General features: G+C 47.0%; 1 protein-coding gene across 4 annotated transcripts in view; it reads right to left on the reverse strand.

The window, feature by feature from the left end:
* Positions 1-135: 135 nt before the first annotated feature.
* Positions 136-17,782, reverse strand: part of PDE6A (phosphodiesterase 6A) — a 54,689-nt gene continuing 37,042 nt past the window's right edge. For 3 of the 4 annotated variants that reach the window (XM_036014715.1, XM_036014713.1, XM_036014716.1), the window contains 6 exons: positions 17,356-17,463; positions 7,051-7,114; positions 6,682-6,756; positions 5,121-5,204; positions 4,286-4,433; positions 136-460 (listed from right to left, as the gene is read on the reverse strand). In XM_036014715.1, the coding sequence (XP_035870608.1) occupies positions 387-460; positions 4,286-4,433; positions 5,121-5,204; positions 6,682-6,756; positions 7,051-7,114; positions 17,356-17,463 (553 nt within the window). In that variant the 3' untranslated portion in view covers positions 136-386. The remainder of the gene's footprint in view (positions 461-4,285; positions 4,434-5,120; positions 5,205-6,681; positions 6,757-7,050; positions 7,115-17,355; positions 17,464-17,782) is intronic. The other variant, XM_036014714.1, reaches the window with a different exon arrangement.

Consider the following 17,782-nt stretch of genomic DNA (forward strand, 5'->3'; position numbering starts at 1 on the left):
AGAATCTCGATACTGGAATAGGGTGATAGGTGCGGCTTTATTGTATATGATGCTCAACTTTGGAGACTGATTGAAAATGGTTGTAATAAAATAGAAAATGAAAGCATGAGAACAAAAATGATTCCGAGTGAGCACTTGAGTCTGGCATTAATTACATATTTAATTGATGTCTACAAAAACTAGAATGTTGGTTTTAGCTCAAGAAAAAATTCCCAAGGCTGAAACATTGTTTGAAAGCCCCTAGATAAGAAGTAAACTAAAATCTTATTCAGCTTTTGAATCCTATGACTCTATTACTTCTCAAGAAGGTGTCTTGTTTGCCACTGGCTTGGGCGGTCTCTTCCTAGGAAAGGCAGGGCCATCTTGGTCAGCAGATCCCCGTTGGCCTACTGGATACAGCATGACTTGGATGCTGGGGCACCCCCTCCAGGTCCTGGGGTCCCTCCAGGCTGATTTCCTGCTGCAGGTGGACAGAAAGAGAACATCAGTTGGGAGGGGGCTGCAGGAAGGCTTCCCCTTTGCTCTGGTGTCGGCCAAGAGTGGCAAATTTGGGGCTTTCTGGGGCCAGCAGCAAATAACCACCCATGCTGAAGGCAAGCTGGAGATAAGAGGGACCTGAGAAAGCAAGAATGTGGCTCTACGCTAAGAAAAATAGTGGTCTTGGGACTTCCGGCCAAGCTGGAGGCATAGGTAGGCACACTGTGCCTCCTTGCACAACCAAAATAAGGACAACAAAAATATAGAAATAAAAAAACAACCAGAACTGACAGAAAATTGAACTGTATGGAAGTCAGACAACCAGAGTTAAAATAGGCACATTCATCCAGACCGGAAGGAGGGGTGGAGTTGGGCAGCCAGGCGGAGAGGGGTTGTGGCAAAAAAAGCTGTGGCTTGCAGACCCGGGAACACAGGCAGTGGCTGACAGACCCCGGGCATGGGGTGGCAGCAGGCAGACTCAGTGAGGCGCGCAAGGCAGCTGGCTGACTGCATGGTCCCACATTCACACGCAGATAAACCAGGTGAAACTGGGGAGCGAGACAGACCATGAAACCCAGTGTCCCAGTGCTGGGAAATAAAGCCTCAAACACTGATTCAAAACACCTGTGGGGGTTGAGGTGCAGGGAGAGACCCCCAGCTCATAGGAGAGTGCGTTGGAGAGACCCACAGGGTCCTAGAGTGTGCATAAGCCCACCCACCCGGGAATCAGCACCAGAAAGGCCCAATTTGCTTGGGGGAAGCAGCGGAAAGGACTGAAATCTGACAAAGAGCAGAGGAAGCACCAATGTTCCCTCTCGCACCCTGCCCCCACATACAACGTCACAACCCAGAAACTGGGTTGACCCACCCTAATGAACACCTAAGGCTCCGCCCCTCTTACGTAATAGGTGCAACAAGACAAAAACCAAACCAAACAAAAAACCCAGCCCAAACAGAAGAACAGATCAAAACTCCAGAACAAATGTAATTAAGCAACAAAGAGATAGCCAACCTATCAGATACACAGTTCAAAGCACTGGTGATCAGGATACTCATAGAATTGGTTGAATTTGGTCACAAATTAGATGAAAAAATGAAGGCTACAATAAGTGAAATGAAGGAAAATGCACAGGGAACCAATACTGATGGGAAGAAAAGTGGGACTCAAATCAATGGAGTGGACCAGAAGGAAGAAAGAAACAACCAAATAGAAAAGAATGAAGAAACCAGAATTCAAAAAAATGAGAGGCTTAGGAACCTCCAGGACATCTTTAAATGTTCCAACAGCATCTGAATTATAGGGGTACCAGAAGGGAAAGAGGAAGAGCAACAAGTGGGAAAGTTATTTGAACAAATAATAAAGGAGAACTTCCCCAATCTGACAAAGGAAATAGACTTCCAGGAAGTCCAGGAAGCTCAGAGAGTCCCAAAGAAGTTGGACCCAAGAAGGAACACACCAAAGCACATCATAATTACATTATCCAAGGTAAAAATGAAGGAGAGAATCCTAGAAGCAGCAAGAGAAAAAGACACAGTTACCTACAAAGGAGTTCCCATCAGACTGTCAGCTGATTTCTCAAAAGAGACCTTACAGGCAAGAAGGGGCTGGAAAGAAATATTCCAAGTCGTGAAAGGCAAGGACCTACATCCCAGATTGCTCTATCCAGCAAAGCTTTCATTTAGAATCGAAGGGCAGATAAAGTGCTTCCCAGAAAAGGTCAAGTTAAAGGAGTCCATCATCACTAAGCCCTTATTATATGAAATGTTAAAGGGACTCATCTAAGAAAAAGAAGATCAAAAACATGTACAGTAAAATGACAGCAAACTCACAGTTATTAACAACCATACCTAAAACAAAAACAAAAGCAAACTAAGGAAACAACTAGAACAGGAACAGAACCACAGAAATGGAGATCACATGTAGAGTTAGCAACAGGGGAGTGGGAGGAGGAGAGAGGGGGAAAAGGTACAGAGAATAAGTAGCATAGATAGTAGGTAGAAAATAGACAGCGGGAGGACAAGAATAGTATGAGAAATGTAGAAGCTAAAGAACTTATGACACATGGATATGAACTAAAGGGAGAGAATGTGGGTGGGAGAGGGTGTGGGGTGTGCAGGGTGGAGGAGGGTGGAGGGAAATGAAGGGAGGAAAATGGGAAAACTGTAATAGCATAATCAATAAAATATATATATATTTTAAGATTTATTTATTTATTTTTAGAGAGGGAAGGGAGGGAGAGAGAGAGAAACATCAATGTGCAGTTGCTGGGGGCCGTGGCCTGCAACCCAGGCATGTGCCCTGACTGGGAATTGAACCTACGATGCTTTGGTTCGCAGCCCGCACTCAACCCACTGAGCTACACTAGCCAGGAATAAAATATATTTTTTAAAAAAGAGAGACTTCTTTACCACAGAGGCATTAGTGTCTAAGAATAAGGGGAAAATAGTATAAAGGAATATATAAAGCCTTACAAATTTGGAGCTACTGTGTTTTTATAATTATATGTGTAAAAAGAAAAGAAAAACAGCAGTCATGATGTTACATAGTTACCCCCACTTGGCACCAATGTCTGAGAGGCAACAGGGAGTGGCGGGGACTGTGCCCACTGGAGAGACTCCCTGTCCCACCTGAATGGGCGGGCAGGGGCTGCCACTCAGCTCCAGCTCACTGTTATGCAGAAATGCAGAGGCAGGAGGCCCGATCTCCGTCTTTTACAAAACATGCTGGAAATCTGAATTTTTTAAACTGGAAATATCCCCATTTAAAAATGTACACAGCTAATTCACATTTTCAACAAACGCAGGCCAAACAGAAGACATCGCAGGCTGTAAGTCTGCAGAGACCCACCACTAGCCCCTAAGACAATTTGGGCAAATTAGAAAGAGGCACTTCTTCCTCTGGACACTTCACCACCATTTTCTGGAAAATTGTAATTGTGATACAAATCTGGGGTGTCTGTACTACCACCCCCCCCGGAGCTGTGCAAAGCACAACTTACACAACCATGAGGGGTGGCCCCACATCTGTAGCTGCCAGTTCAGAATCACCCATACTGCGCAAGCAGAGCTGACGACCTGTCTGTGCTGAGAACCACGTGCAGAGGGACAGTGTGCAGGGGAGCACGGTCAGGGTGGCGTGAGGACCAGAACCCACGTCCTGTGAGGGGACGAGGGCCACACAACCAGTAAAGGAAATGACTTGGGGGGAGGGGAGCATGCTGTAGACTGGGAAGAGATGGAAAAACAAGAATCCTGTTTGATTCCTGAAGGCAGGCCTGTGTCCACTAGGTGGAAGTTTGAACAAGGGGAATAGTTTCAGTTCAAGGAATAGCTTTCTAATAGTGGCACTGAATGAGACTTTCATGGAAGGTAGTGAGCCCTCCATCACTGGTAGTGTGCAAGCAAAGGCTCACAATGGTATAGACAGGATTCAAACATCAGACCGAAGGCTGGAAATATGACCACTAAAATTCCTTCCAACCAATAATTTAGGCTTTCCCCTTTGTCCCTGGATAGGGCCCTGTGTCCACAGCCTCTGAATTGGAACCTGTCCAACACTGGTCGCGGGGCAGTGAGGGCATCTTTGCTGGGGGCCTCAGTCTCGGGGAGCAGCCTCTGCCACTTACTAATGGTGTGACTTGGCCACAGTACTCCTGTGAGTCTCAGAGCCCTCCTGTAGAACGGGGACAACAATAGGTGGTGGGGAGGCCTGAACAGGACCCATGTGTGAGGCTCTGAGGCCAGGCCAGGCACACCGTGAGCACCCGGCATGAAGGCCAGGGCTCCCCGTCCTCCCCGTCCCACAAACCTTGCTTGGCTGCCTGCTGCTTCTGCTTCTCCTCCTCCAGAGCCTTCACCTTGGTGTCATACTCGTCAGCGAGTGCTTTCCACTCCTTGCGGTTGTTGGTGATCCCGTCGAGCATGGGGGTGATCTCCTCATGGAAACGGGAGAATTCCTGGAAGAGACGGAGCCTCTGGTGCAGGGGCCAAGGCCCAGGATCCGGGCTGCAGGTGGAGGCTGATTTGGATGTAATGCAGCCTCCCTGCCCCCGGCCCCCCAACCCCACTAGCCTGTGTTGTACCAGAGAGGCACGTGTGAACTTCCTCCTCACAGAACCAGTGCAGCCCATGCACCAGAAGAGCCCTGGACTGGGCACGGGGTCAGGGACCCGGGCTCTGATCCCATTTTATGGCTGACCCTGGTGACCCTGAGCCTGTCATTTCTCATCTGTGGCCTCTGTGGCCTCATGTGTAGCATGGCCAAAGTCAGAGGAACAGACGGGAAGTGAATGGAGACACAGATTCTATGGGATTGGGGGCAGTGAGATTCTCTAGAGGGAGATGTTAACCTTGAGCAAGAGCTCAAGGTCGAACTGTCACGCTTCCACTAGCTAGGGAAGTTGGGAGGGAGTAAATCTGCCATGCTTCCTCCTTCCGTGTCTGAAACCATTGCTCGGTCATTGGGCCCTCAAGACCCCAGAGGGCTGTCCTGAGGACCAGATGCTGCCGCAGATGAGAAGAGCTTCGGAAAATACCCGCCACCGGTCACTCACCAGGCTTTATTACTCCGGATGGCATTTGGGAATCCCAGCTTTATCAGAGGCAAAGGCAAAGACTGGGGCCTGAGAAAGCAAAGGGCTCACCTTGTAGACAAAAGTGCAGACAAAGTCAATGAAGCCGACCTGCAGCTTGGGGAGTTCATCCGCCTTGTTTCTGTCCATCATGGGCTGTTGTGGGGGAGAAAGTGTTAACTGCCCTGCGCTCCTCCTGCCTGATGCAGGTGGGGGCCTCACCCTCCCTGTGAGGCATTCTTGTCAAAAGAAAGATCAAACCTCAAACTGCTCAAGTTTCCATCTCTAACTAGCAGTTTGCAGGAAATACGGGGATAGAGGAACGGATTAACATCACGAGGCTGTAACCAACCAAATCCACAACGTGGAAACGGCCCAACGGAACACCCACCTCTTCAACGAATAAAGGGCATGCAAGAGAAAAAAAAAAAAGAGGACGAGGAATTGACTACTGATGCAAAGAGACTTAAGAAACATGAGAAGAGGGAGTTTGTTGTTTGATTGGATCCTGATTTGAACAACTCAAGCTAAGTTATTTTCACCACTCAGTCAGGGAAAATAAACAGACAGGGGATTAGGTAATATTAAAGAAACATTGCTCATTTTGTGAGTGTGATCATGGTATTGTGGTCGTGTGGGTGTGTGTTTGAAGTTCTCATCTCTTAGAGATACATGCTATAAAGTGTTCATGGAAGAAATGGTGTCCGGGGCTTACTTTGACACACTTCAGCCAAAAGGTTAAGAAATGCACCGGGAAGAGGGAATAAATAAAACCAGAAGGGCAGGCTGCTGCCCGTGGCTGGAGCTGGCTGATGGGTCCGTAGAGTTCACTAACCATTCTCTCTACAGGTTAAGGTGTTAAAAGGAAGAAGAGAATCACACAGCCCGCAGGCCCTTGCTGTTCATGTTTGTTGCCACTCCTCACAGCCCGCCACTCTCCCTGGGGCCCTGCCCAAGCCTCACGTGGTACCCCAGCATTTTTAGCACTTCACAGGTTTAGCCCACCCCCATATCTGTGATTCTGTCCGAGGAATGTCTCTCCCTTTTACCCCACCTTTACTTCCTAGCCCTGCCCTCATGTCAGCTCTCGGTGAACCCGCTAACTGGCCTCCAGTGGGGAGCTGGCTGACTGCCCTGTCAAGTTTAACTATCAACGTCAATAGGTCTCCGCTTGGACAAACAAGATCTCCCTTCCCCTGCACGCCCTGTGCTGTTAGACCAGGGCCAGGGGAGACGGGCTCCCAGGCTGCTGGAACTAGGAGGGAACTCCACGTTCTGGTGTCCACTTGCCAATCTCTACTTAGCTGAGTTAAGGACACATACGTTAGAGCAGGGGTCCCAGACTCTAGGAGGGCGCACATCGCTGGGCTCACTCCCTGAGTTTCTGCTTGGGCAGGTCTAGGGTGGGGCCTGTGAATTTGCATCTCTAATATGCTCCCAAGTCAGGGGGTTCACGGTGGTCTGCACTTCGAGAAACTCCGCATTAGCAAAAGGTCATCTCTATAGTAAAGTCACACAGCTCTGTGGCAGGGGCCGGGGAGCAGGCACATTTCTCTGACACGGCAAGGTCACAAATGCCCATCAGGATGAGATCACACACCAAGTGTCGGGCTGACATCTCCTTTCTACTCACAATGGGATTCTGTTGCAGCACCGTGCGCTCCAGGTCACCCTGCTCCCAGAATTCAGCAGCAACCAGCAGAGCCACCTGTAACGGGCAGACCCCCCCACACCCCTATGGAATCAAGCCCCAGGCCCAATCCTCCTGCCTGGTCCCTTGCTTCTACTCCACCGGGATTTCCAGCTCAGCAAAAACATAAGCCCCACCTGTGCCCCCCCCCCTTTGCTGTCTCCATGGGAGGGGTGCTGAAGTGATTTCCATGTCTTGCTGGAGGAAGCCGGAACAAGGCTGGGCTGCCTCTGTAGCTGGGACCCCAAGCTGCCTTGACTACTGTCACCTGTACTGGAATCCCCCTCCGCTTGGGTCAGGAAGAGTCCATACCTTGCTCTGCACCTCCCAGGGCTTGGTGATGGCTGAGAGGTCGCAGGCGGTCATCATCATGGCCCTGGACACGAGGACACCATCCGTCAGTCCCAAGCCACTGATGGCTGTGCATACTAGTTAACTGCATCTCTCTCTTCTTTCTGTCCTCTCACTAGTAGGTGACCTCACCCCATTATGAGGAGAGGGGTCACTTCCCCAGGAGATCTCAAGGTGGGGTTCTGAAGTCAGACAGTGGTTCGAATCCTGCCTCTGTCAATTACCAGGCGTTTGACATTGAACCATTACACCAACTCCTCTACGCCTCAGTTTCCCTGTCTGTGATAATAATGGTTCAATGAGATAATGTTTGTGAAAGTCTTAGCAGAGTGCCTGGACACAGCATGTGCACAATAAATGTTGGTGATTATCATGAACATGTGTGGGATTTTTATCATGTGAGTCTGTTCTAGGCATTTCATAAACATCAGTTCCATTTAAATTTCATCACGTATTCAAAGTTCCTTCTTTCCTGTCTAGCAAAGAACAATGTTTGTCAATCTTTTCCCATCATCTGCCCCCTCTACTCTCAAAGACCTCTTTGAGACTTTTTTTTTCTAAAATCGCTCCACCATGAAATTTTAATACCACAGATATGCCATATGTCTGTTTGGAGATTGCAAGGACCATAGTCATATCTAAGATTTTTTTGCTCCTCCCAAGAACCATTGCTCGCCCCCTTGGACAACACCTGGGGAGAATGTGGCTCAGTTATCATGAGGAAGCCTCGCATTAAGAAGGAGAGGAAGGACTTGTGAAAGCTCACAGATGGTACATTTACGAACTGCGTGTTTCATTGTAGGCAAAGTTTGCTCTAAGAGGAAAAAGAGCTATAGACAAATATTGACCTTTAGCTCTGATATCTATCTGAAGTATTTGAGGAGAAGTGTGCTCATGTTTGCAGCTTGCTCTGAAATGCATCCAACAAGCAAGCTGGATGGACAGACAGAGGGATGAATCGATAGCAATGTGTTAATGGCAGAATCTGGACGGTTGGCATGAAATGCTTTCGACTCTCTGTACATCTGAAAATTCTTCCTGGCAAAATGTTGACACAAATTAAAAAGTAAACTGATGAAACTTTAAAAAATAAGAATTTGAGGAAGGGATTGGTGAAAGAAAGGATTAAGAGATCAACTCTTAAGGGAGTTTCACAACAATGGGAAAGTACAATAAGTCCAACTGCACAGGCAGGTGCGATGCAGGATGGAAAGGGCGGGCACATGACCTTTGACAAAGGATTGCAGCAAGAGAAGAATTCAAGGAGGCGTTTCAAAGACTGGGGCTTGGCGGCTTGAGTGCCCGGGGTGGGAAGCCAGGACCACGTGGTGTAGCTCCGCATGGGGAGTGTCGCTGCATCCAATAAGCACCGAGAGCTGTTGAACACTTCAGGCCCAAGCATGACCTCTTCAGAGCTGTGCTGCAGGGAGGCAGCTTGGCAAGACTTGTAGGATGTACAGCGTAGGGAGGAAGGAGCAGAGATGCTGCAGTGATTCAGGCAGGGCGGTCCCATCTGCAGCAATGTTTGCGGGCGGGGAGAACGTGGGGCGGACCTGAGTGGCAGCATCATCCGCACTGGGGGAGGCTAATCGACAGGAAGGGGATGCGGAGAGAGGATCTAGTCGGAGAAGGCTGGGGCTCTGAACCTAATTAGCTGCTGGGATGATTTTACAATTAACCAGCTATGTCTGCAATAGGTTACCTAACCTGGTCTGGGAGGCCTTAAGAATTACCCATGAAATATTAACAGGTTTAAATATCTTTAATTAAGTAAACCCTCAAGTAAATAGGCTTTCAAAAATGCATACATTTCTTAGAAACCCCTTTATACTTTGTAATAACTTCAGAAGATGTGCCCTTTGCCAATGTGAGGTGTTGTGGATACGTTATGCTAACCATCAAATAGATCAAGCAAACGAACGCTCAGCTGTGCAAGCGAGAGTCCCCGGCTCCCTGCTACCTGTCAGTGTCCACATTTATGTCCACGGGGGTGGCTTCAGGAGAGCGCTGCATGTTTACTCTCCTTGGCTGGAGAGATTAGGTGACAATCTCTCCCAGCTGTTGGGGAAACACACCTGAGTGTTTTATAGATAGAGATTTGGTGTATGGGTGAAGGAAGAGGGCGGGGAGAGGACGCCTGGATACCAGAAATGCCAATCTGAAGCTTCGTGCCCTAAAGACACAGCATTGCATCACTTCAGCACCACCCCCCCTTACGTGCTCTGGGGCCAAGATGCTGTGCTGGGCACTGGGGATACAGTGAGGCCTGCAGGGAGCTCACAGGCGCTCAAGGGACAGAGAGTAGAAACAGGGTTGTTACAATATGCTAAGTGGGAAAGGAGTAAGTGCAGGGTGCAGAGAAAAAAATAATCCAAAGGTGAGAGCAGCCAGCTCAGTTCAGGGGGCTTCCAAAGGTGACAGAGGGGCAAGGCCTAGAGGCGTGCATAAGAGCTCCCCAAGAGGAGGGAGAAGAAAGGTCATAGTGATCAGAGGTGCAGTGGAGTGTGCACGGTTGCCAAGGGCAGAGGGCCATCCAGAATGGACCAGAGGAAGCGGTTCTCTAGCCATCCTAGTACCAGAGTGTGCGTGCCAGGTGCCGGGCAGGGGCTGGTTCACGGGGCCTCTGCTCTCAGAGAGCTTGCAGAGGTGTTGGGGAGGCACACATTTATCACACAAATGAATGCAAATGTGTAGACAAAAACACTGCTCTGAGGGAAAGGAGTTCTAGGAGATAATGTAACAAGAGAACCTGACCTAGGTCTGGGAGATCAGGGAGGGCTTCCCTGAGGAAGTGACTCTGAGCTGAGATTTGTAGGAAGTATAGCTGTGAACTTGGTAGAGAAGGGAGTGGGAAACACATTCCCGGCAGAGAGAATGTACAGTGCACAGGCCTCCCGCGGGAAGAGCTGGAAGGTGGGAGAAGCTCAGGGAGCGGAGCTGGTGGCAGAGGGGGAAGATAAAGGCCCAAAAGTTAAGCAGGGGCATACATATCCTCAGAGCCCGGGCACTGGCAGGGGGAAGCCTTCAAGCTGACTGCAGCAGGAAAGGCCACTGAAGAGTTAGAGCAGAAGGGGGAAGGAGTCAGATCCACATACACAGAGACCACTGAGGCTTTGGTGTGGAGGGGACAGGGGTGGGTGCCAGCGGAGGGCCCCACGAGGAAGGCATTGTGGGACCTGAACAGGAGATGAAGGTGGTGATTAAAGTTAAGTGTCCAGGTAGGCAAAGCATTTAAGAAGTAAACTCAACAGGGCTTGGGGATGGATCTGACATGCAAAGTGAGGAAGACAGAGGAGTCCGGATGGAAGAGAGGAAGGGACAACATGGTTGTCGTGCAGAAGGGAGCAAGAGTAAGTCATGAAGAATTTGTGTGCTGAGACACTTGTACCTTATCCTCTTGGCGGGCGAGTCATCAAGAGCAGGGCAGGGAGCTGAATGGGAGCAGGGCAGGAAATGCTATGCAGGGCTTTGGAATTAAAGCAATTAGATCCTCAGTCTTCTTACTTGCTGTGCCCAGGGCAAGTAACTTAAGGCCTTTGGGTCTTCGTTTGCTCATTTATAGAATGAGATCATTGTATTAGGTTGGATCATATAGAGTTCTGATTTTGTGGGTCAAAAGTCAGCAACTTCATATGGTTTGATGTAATATATCCATCCTAAGAGTGTTGTGGACATCACATAAGATGATTTTTCTAGTGCACACATTGTCCTCATCTTCATTATCATTAGCTTCATCATCTTATCCTTTCATTCAGGGTCGCCCAGGTTAGTAGAGCCCGCTGAGCAAAGCAAGCTGAGCTCCTGCTCACCTGGACCACCCCTACAGCAGATGTCCCTTCCACGCAGCCGTGCAGCTCAGTGGCCCTTCTCCCTGACCCCTGACAACATCCCGGCCAAGCTGAACAGGCATGCGGAGACTCCCTGGAATGGCACCCGGCCGGGAGGGTGTGGCCCATGGGGGAAGGCCCGAGGGAGCCTGAGAAAGCTGTGGGTGCGCAGGAGACGGTGAAGTGACTTGGGTTCTAGTCCTTGGTGCTCCGCCGGTGCCCACGTGACTGTGGGTAACTCACTTTGTCTCTCTGATCCTCACATTCCTCATTTGAAAAACACTAGACCAAGAACTGGCAACTTCGTACGCCCATTATACTCTTTGAGCAGATGAGGAAACTGAGGCACAGAGACAAGAAGCAACTTACTCAAAGTCATGCCACCTATTAGTGAGAGAGCTGAGACTTGAACCCACTGTTGAGCGGCAAACGCCCAAGTGCATAACAGCTACACTCTACCCAGGTGCAGAGCAGCTCTTCCAATACGTCGAATCACCTAACTGATGGACCCTGAGATTGCTTCACAGCCGTGGTCTTAAACCAGGGCCAGGTTTTGTCCGCAACGGATATCAGGCAACATCTAGGGGTATTTCTGGCTGTCACAGCTGGGGAAGAGGAGTCATCACTGGCAACTCGTGGGGAGATACCAGGGAGGCTGCTAAACATCCCACAATGCACAGGACAACTCTCCATGACAAAGAGTCATTGGCCCCAAATGTGAACAGTGTTGAGGCCGAGAAATCCTGCTGAACAGGTACTTCGAACATTTCCCACTGAGCACCCACCTAGAGAAAGTCTGTCCTTCTCACACGTTTAAGTTGACATCTCAACTATTTCATCAATAGTTTAAATATTTGCAAAGGATCCAACTTATAGAACATTAAAAATATGGACATTTTAAAATAAAATGGTCACATCATTCTTTAAATACAAAGGAATCTAAATAGCATAGCAGTTTCATAACCACCAGCTCATCATCCATTTAAAAATCCATGACCAAGCTTTTCTTTAAGAGCCTGGAATTTACATCTTTCCTTTTTGCCATAAACTTGTATTTATACTTGACTTTCCCTACAGATTTTATAGTAATGTTTTTGTATATGTATGTGTGTACACATGTATATGTGTCTGTATATATGTATATATATGTTTATGTATATCTATGTGTGTAATACATATTAAAGGTCTTTCATTAATCACCCTTTCTTATACATCTGCTACAAAGTATGTCCATTAATTGAACTTATATAAATGTGTTTGCTTTGACTATAGGCCTCCAAATGTTGACATTTTTCTTTTGGATTAAGTTATTATCATACAATTACCCAAGACAATGAAATATACATATTACCTGTTTTTAGAAATATTTACTACTCAAAGTAAATTTTTTGGAAATATATCTCCTAATGAGACAGGATGGGGCTATGTTTTAAAAATCAGTGAATGAATGAATATTTCTTATTCTTAGGCTGAGATAGGATTTAACAGCTACTTTATGTCGTTTTTATTTTTATAAGTGCAGGTAATTAGAAACCTTGGGAACAGAAGGAGTGTTGTGACAACAGTGTCAACCAATTCCTTGAATTTTTCCAAATTAACTCTTGAAAATTGTGCTGTGATCTTTATTTTGAATGATCAATCAGCTGATGATTCAATTAGATTCTCCTTCGATTTGTTTAAAGCTAACATTACAATCACTCACTTCCTCTATTTCTGGGAAGTGTGCCATAAAGATTTGACCGAAACTTCACATGTGACTGTAAATTACACTCCTAACCATTTCTCCGAAGCACTTTGGTTAACCCAAGATACTCAGAATGGGTGAGGTCTATTAAAACATTGTTAGGTATAATATATCTTCCAGTGTCACATTTTTTTATAAAGTGCTTTTACCTTACAACAAGTTTTAACTATGTTTCATCAAAACCTGGAAGCTGCAGCTCTGGCCAGGCGGCCCAGTTGGTTGGAGTGTCATCCATACACCAAAAGGTCGAGAGTTCGATCCCAGGTCAGGGCTTTGAGGCAACCAGTTGACGTTTCTCTCTCTGTCTCTCTCCCCCACCCCCTTCCTCTCTCTCTAAAATCAATAAACACATATCCTCAGGTGAGGATTTTAAAAAAACTGTGAAGCAGCAGATTTGACTTATTTAATGTATGGGAATGTCTGTCATACCACGTAACTGGAAATGCCAGTCTTTTACTGTCAACTAAAACAGGCGACTCAGATTTGTTTTTGTCGGAAAGAGTCTGATTTTATTTTTTAATTTAAGTAAGCATGTTAGAATGCATTCTGATGACACCCACCGTATTTTTTTGTTCTTAACTCTAAGGGAAGTTGAGGCAGATAGATGCATAGATGTGTAGGCAGGTAGACTAGACAGGTAGATTGATAAGTGAATGTACAGGGAAATAGGGAAACAGACAGACAGACTGACAGATGATTGGGGCATGGATGAAATCAGGTGCTGCTACCTTCCGTATGTACGTATTATTGGTGCGCCTGACATCAGGGCCATCCTGGACGGTGGCACATTCTCAGAAGGAACAAGATTGTTCAATGACAAGTGTCTCAGCTCCTGCTGCCCCGCTGTACAATCCAGGGCAAAATTCTCTTTTGCTAATGCCTTGGGTGTGTGTATATATATACACACACACACACACACACACACACGATAGGGAAGGCCTGAAGCCCTTCCCTGGGTTGATAATGCCTTGATTAAAAGAGGCTTGAAGGCACCATCAGTTCAAAGAGTCCCTCTGTTTGGTGCTGCAGAGATCTCTACACCATAAGGAGATTCAAGACAGGCGGAGGGAGCCAAAAATGCCTCACCCACTGTGCTTTCTTAGGAGGAGAATATTAAGAAAGAGACCACCATTCCCTTGAGGCCCTCCACTCTCCCAGAGGCCCTGGAAGGCTGCAGGTTGGAGAGGAACAGGGGGGCTCTGGGAGCCGCAGCCTGAAGACTGCCGCTTACGACTTCCCTGGCTTTTTCAGTGACTGAAGTCCTACCTCTGGTTTTCAAAAACAAAACAAAGAAACAAAAAAAAAAACACAACTGTCTCTTGGAAATCCTTCCTATCATTTTCTTTTGTAAAGTCTGCATGGCATTCCATGGTATGGAAGTACCATAGATATTTGTAAAGAATCAGTAAAGAGAAACTTCACTGGACAAGAAGTAGGGAGCCCAGAAGGGGAGTGCTCACACAGGCCGCACGCGGCCCAGGATGGCTGTGAATGCGGCCCAACACAAAATCGTAAATTTGCTTAAAACCTGTTTTTCTTTGCTCATCAGTTTTCGTTAGTGCTTGTGTATTTAACGTGTGTCCCAAGACGACTCTTCTTCTTCCAGTGTGGCCCAGAGACGCCGACAGCTCCGACCCCCTGCCAGGCAGGTCTCTCTTTCCAGCAGTCTCCCCGGCGTCTTCCCCTGGGAGAGTTCCCGTGGCTGTGCACCTGACCTGCCGTGGCTGCTGCTTCTGGATGTCAAGTTCTCTGCTGTTCCTGAATAAACCCATTTTTCTGGCAAAATATCTGGCTGGGTATTTGTGCCCATCGATGATATTTAAATTGTTTTCAATCCTTTTTTGTGATTACAAATAATGCTGCAGTGAATGACTGTGCATACTCCTTGGCACACCTGTGGCAGCATACCTGCAGGGGAAAGCCTGGCTGTGGGATGCTGGGTCAGAGTATGAGCATTACAGTCGTCGTAGGTGGTGTCCGCTGCAAAGGCTGCACCCACTTGCATTTCCGGGGGTGAAGGAGACTGCCTGTTCCCCCCACTCAAATGCTTTCATCTTTGCCAATGGGAGGGTAAACAATGAATTCTATCCCCGGGGAGCTTGATTTTTGCATTTCTCTAAATATGAATAAGGTCCTCATCTTTTCACACATTTATGTCCCTCTGTAATTCCTTTTCTGGGAAACATCTGTGTGTGCCTTTTGCCTGGTTTTCTACTGGATTAGTCTTTTTCTTGAATTGTATTAACACTTTGTTTACTAAGAAAAATGAAGGCTCTTTTTTTGGTCCGAAGTGCTGCAGATATTTCTCCCCAGCTTATCACTTGCATTCTGACTTCAGCTGCGCATTCTCATGTGTGTTGTGCAGAAATCCCTAATTTTTATGTAGTCAAATTTATCAATCCGTGTATGACTTTTGAATTTTATGTTGCACTTAGAAAAGCTCACTCTGAAATTACTCTTTTTAATTTTACCATGTTTTTCCCCTCTCTCCCCATTTTTTGGGTTTGTCTTCTCATCATTTTAAAATCCATGATCCATCTGGAATTTGTTTTGCTATGAGAGCAAAATAGGAATGTGGCTTTGTGGCCGCCTAATGGTATAACACAAGATACACTCGGTCTTTGTCCCTGGCTTCTGGCATAGAGCTTTGAAAAACCCTTGGCGTTCCCTACGTGATAGGAGTATCTTTTGTCCTCCTTGAGAACCCCCCTCTGGCTTACAGTCTTGAGATGACTGACTTAGGTGTAGGTCCCCAGAGAGACTCAGAGTGGGGCTGGTTGCCAGAAAGATAAAGTGAATAGAGTGGAACTTTCAGTCCCACGCACTGACCTCTGTGAGGGGCTGGGGGCGGGGACTACAGGTTAAGCTCTATAAAACTCTTGAACAATTGAGATTTAATGAGCTTCAGGGTTGGCAAATGCACCCACTCGCTGGGAGAGTGAAGTACCCCAGTACTGTGGAGACAGAAGCTCCTGCACAAGGGGCCCTTCTGGACCTCACCCTGTGTACCTCCTCATCTGGCTGTTTCTCTGTATCCTTTATCATATCCTTTATAATCAACTGGTAAATGTAAGTAAGTTGTTTGTCTGAGTTCTGTGAGCTGCTCTAGCAAATTAATTGAACCTGAGGAGGGGCTCATGGGAACCTCCAATGTATAGCCAGGTGGCCAGAAGCACACGTAACAACCTTGACTTGGGACTGGCATCTGCAGTGGGGCCCATCTGGTGGGATCTGGCACCCTCTCCAGGCAGATGCCGTCGGAACTGAATTAAGTGTGTAGGATATCCAGTCAGTGTCTGCTGAGAATTGGAGAATTGCTTAGTGGTGCTGGAAAAGAGCCCATCATATTGCCTCATGGCACCAACCCCATTTACGAACTCCCTTTCTCCCCTGGTATCAAATCACCAGCACGGGCATAGTTTTAAGTCTGTCCCAGTTCAGCGGGTCCTGTTATTACTCTTTTAATTCAGAATTTTCTGACTATTCTTGGATACTTATTTCTCATAAAAATTTTAGGATTGGCTCCCTAATTATCCCAAAAAGAAAGTAGATGTTTTCCTTGAAATTATCTTAAATGAGTGATTAATTAAGGAGAATAGACAATATTTAATATTCAGTCCCCCTATCTAAGAACAGAGTGTTCTTTCCACTTGTTCACTTTTTCCGGTCCACCACTTTGGAATGTTCAGAGGGCAGCCCCTCATCTGCCCGTGAGCACCTATAGCCTGAAAGTGCCCCCTTGTTCAGGGGGAGCAGGTCCCACAGCCTCCAGGATCAGGGGACCTTCATGGAGGCCTGGTTGGCCAATGGCAGGGCTGAGGGAATGACAGCTTGCCACTTTCCCCTCTTCCCTGCACCTGTCGCAGTGCCTGCCCCTTCTCTGTTGCAGGGGTTTACCACATTGGTGACCTCACCCAGCCCCATCTCCACAGGAGCACCCGAGGACAGACAAACCACCTTAAACAAACCACCTGGCACTTCCTCAGGGAGGCCTCGTCTGCCATGACCATCAACACCTAGGACCCCAGACAGGGGAGCCATGGGACCCTATGGCTTAGGCCTCACATCCACACATCCACCAAAGGCCTTCTATGTACACTTCTCACCCCATCATCAATGGAGGGGTATCATGGAAACACATTGAGAGAACTGAAAGATGCTATTCACCAGCGAACTTAAGTTTGAGTCCCGTTACTGGACCTCATGCCAGCAAGACACTATGAATTTCGTGTCAGTCATGTGACTGTGAATAGCACAACAAGACTGTAAGACATTGCTGTATACAAAAGAACACTAAGAAAATTAAGCCTATATACTTCGAGTGACACATAGTTATCACTCAAATCATAATCAATATAATGCTCTTTTTTAAATAAAAAAATGCTAGCTACATACTTTACCACAAAAAATTCTGAATTTTATGACAGAAATACTTCAAGTATTATGTTTTTGGTATATAGAGAAGCAAAACAATACTATATTGTTTTGAATTTTAGTGCCAAAACAAAGGTTAAACATATACCATAATTTCTGCAATTCCGGTTTGGCATAACTTCAGTTTTTGCCATATGTTGAAGGCCTCCAAAATGGTAAGCGACCCACAGGTCATCTGAGGACAGCAAAGCTGTTACTTCAGCAGCTCATCTTATGACCCTGGTATAAGAGGATCAGGGTTTAAGCCCCGTCTCAACTCACATAACGATTTCCTTCCGTGTCTGTTCCAGCATCATGTACTGCGTCCACTCGTGCTGCGATTCGAATGTCTTAGATTGATCCACGATCTTTTGGAACATTGTTCTCTTCCTACAAACACACCAGTTTGTTAATGGAGCACATCTTAGAATAAGGCCACACCAAGGCTTCTGACATTGACTGTTTCAGGCAGGGACTTATTAAAATGACATGATTAACAAAACTAGGTTAAAGGAACCAGAGCCTAGGAGTGAAGACCTAGGTTTCCACCCCAGACTCTTTCATGGGCTTGTTATCTGATCTTAGCACATCTCTTCCCCTGGGTCCCAGTTTCCCATCTACATGATGGGAGCAATAACATCCAACTCACAGAGCTGTAGTGACACTGAATGGTACACAGCATAAGGTTTGTGCCTGTCACACAGTTCGT

Source organism: Phyllostomus discolor, chromosome 13, assembly GCF_004126475.2.
Source record: "Phyllostomus discolor isolate MPI-MPIP mPhyDis1 chromosome 13, mPhyDis1.pri.v3, whole genome shotgun sequence".
NCBI lineage: Eukaryota > Metazoa > Chordata > Mammalia > Chiroptera > Phyllostomidae > Phyllostomus > Phyllostomus discolor.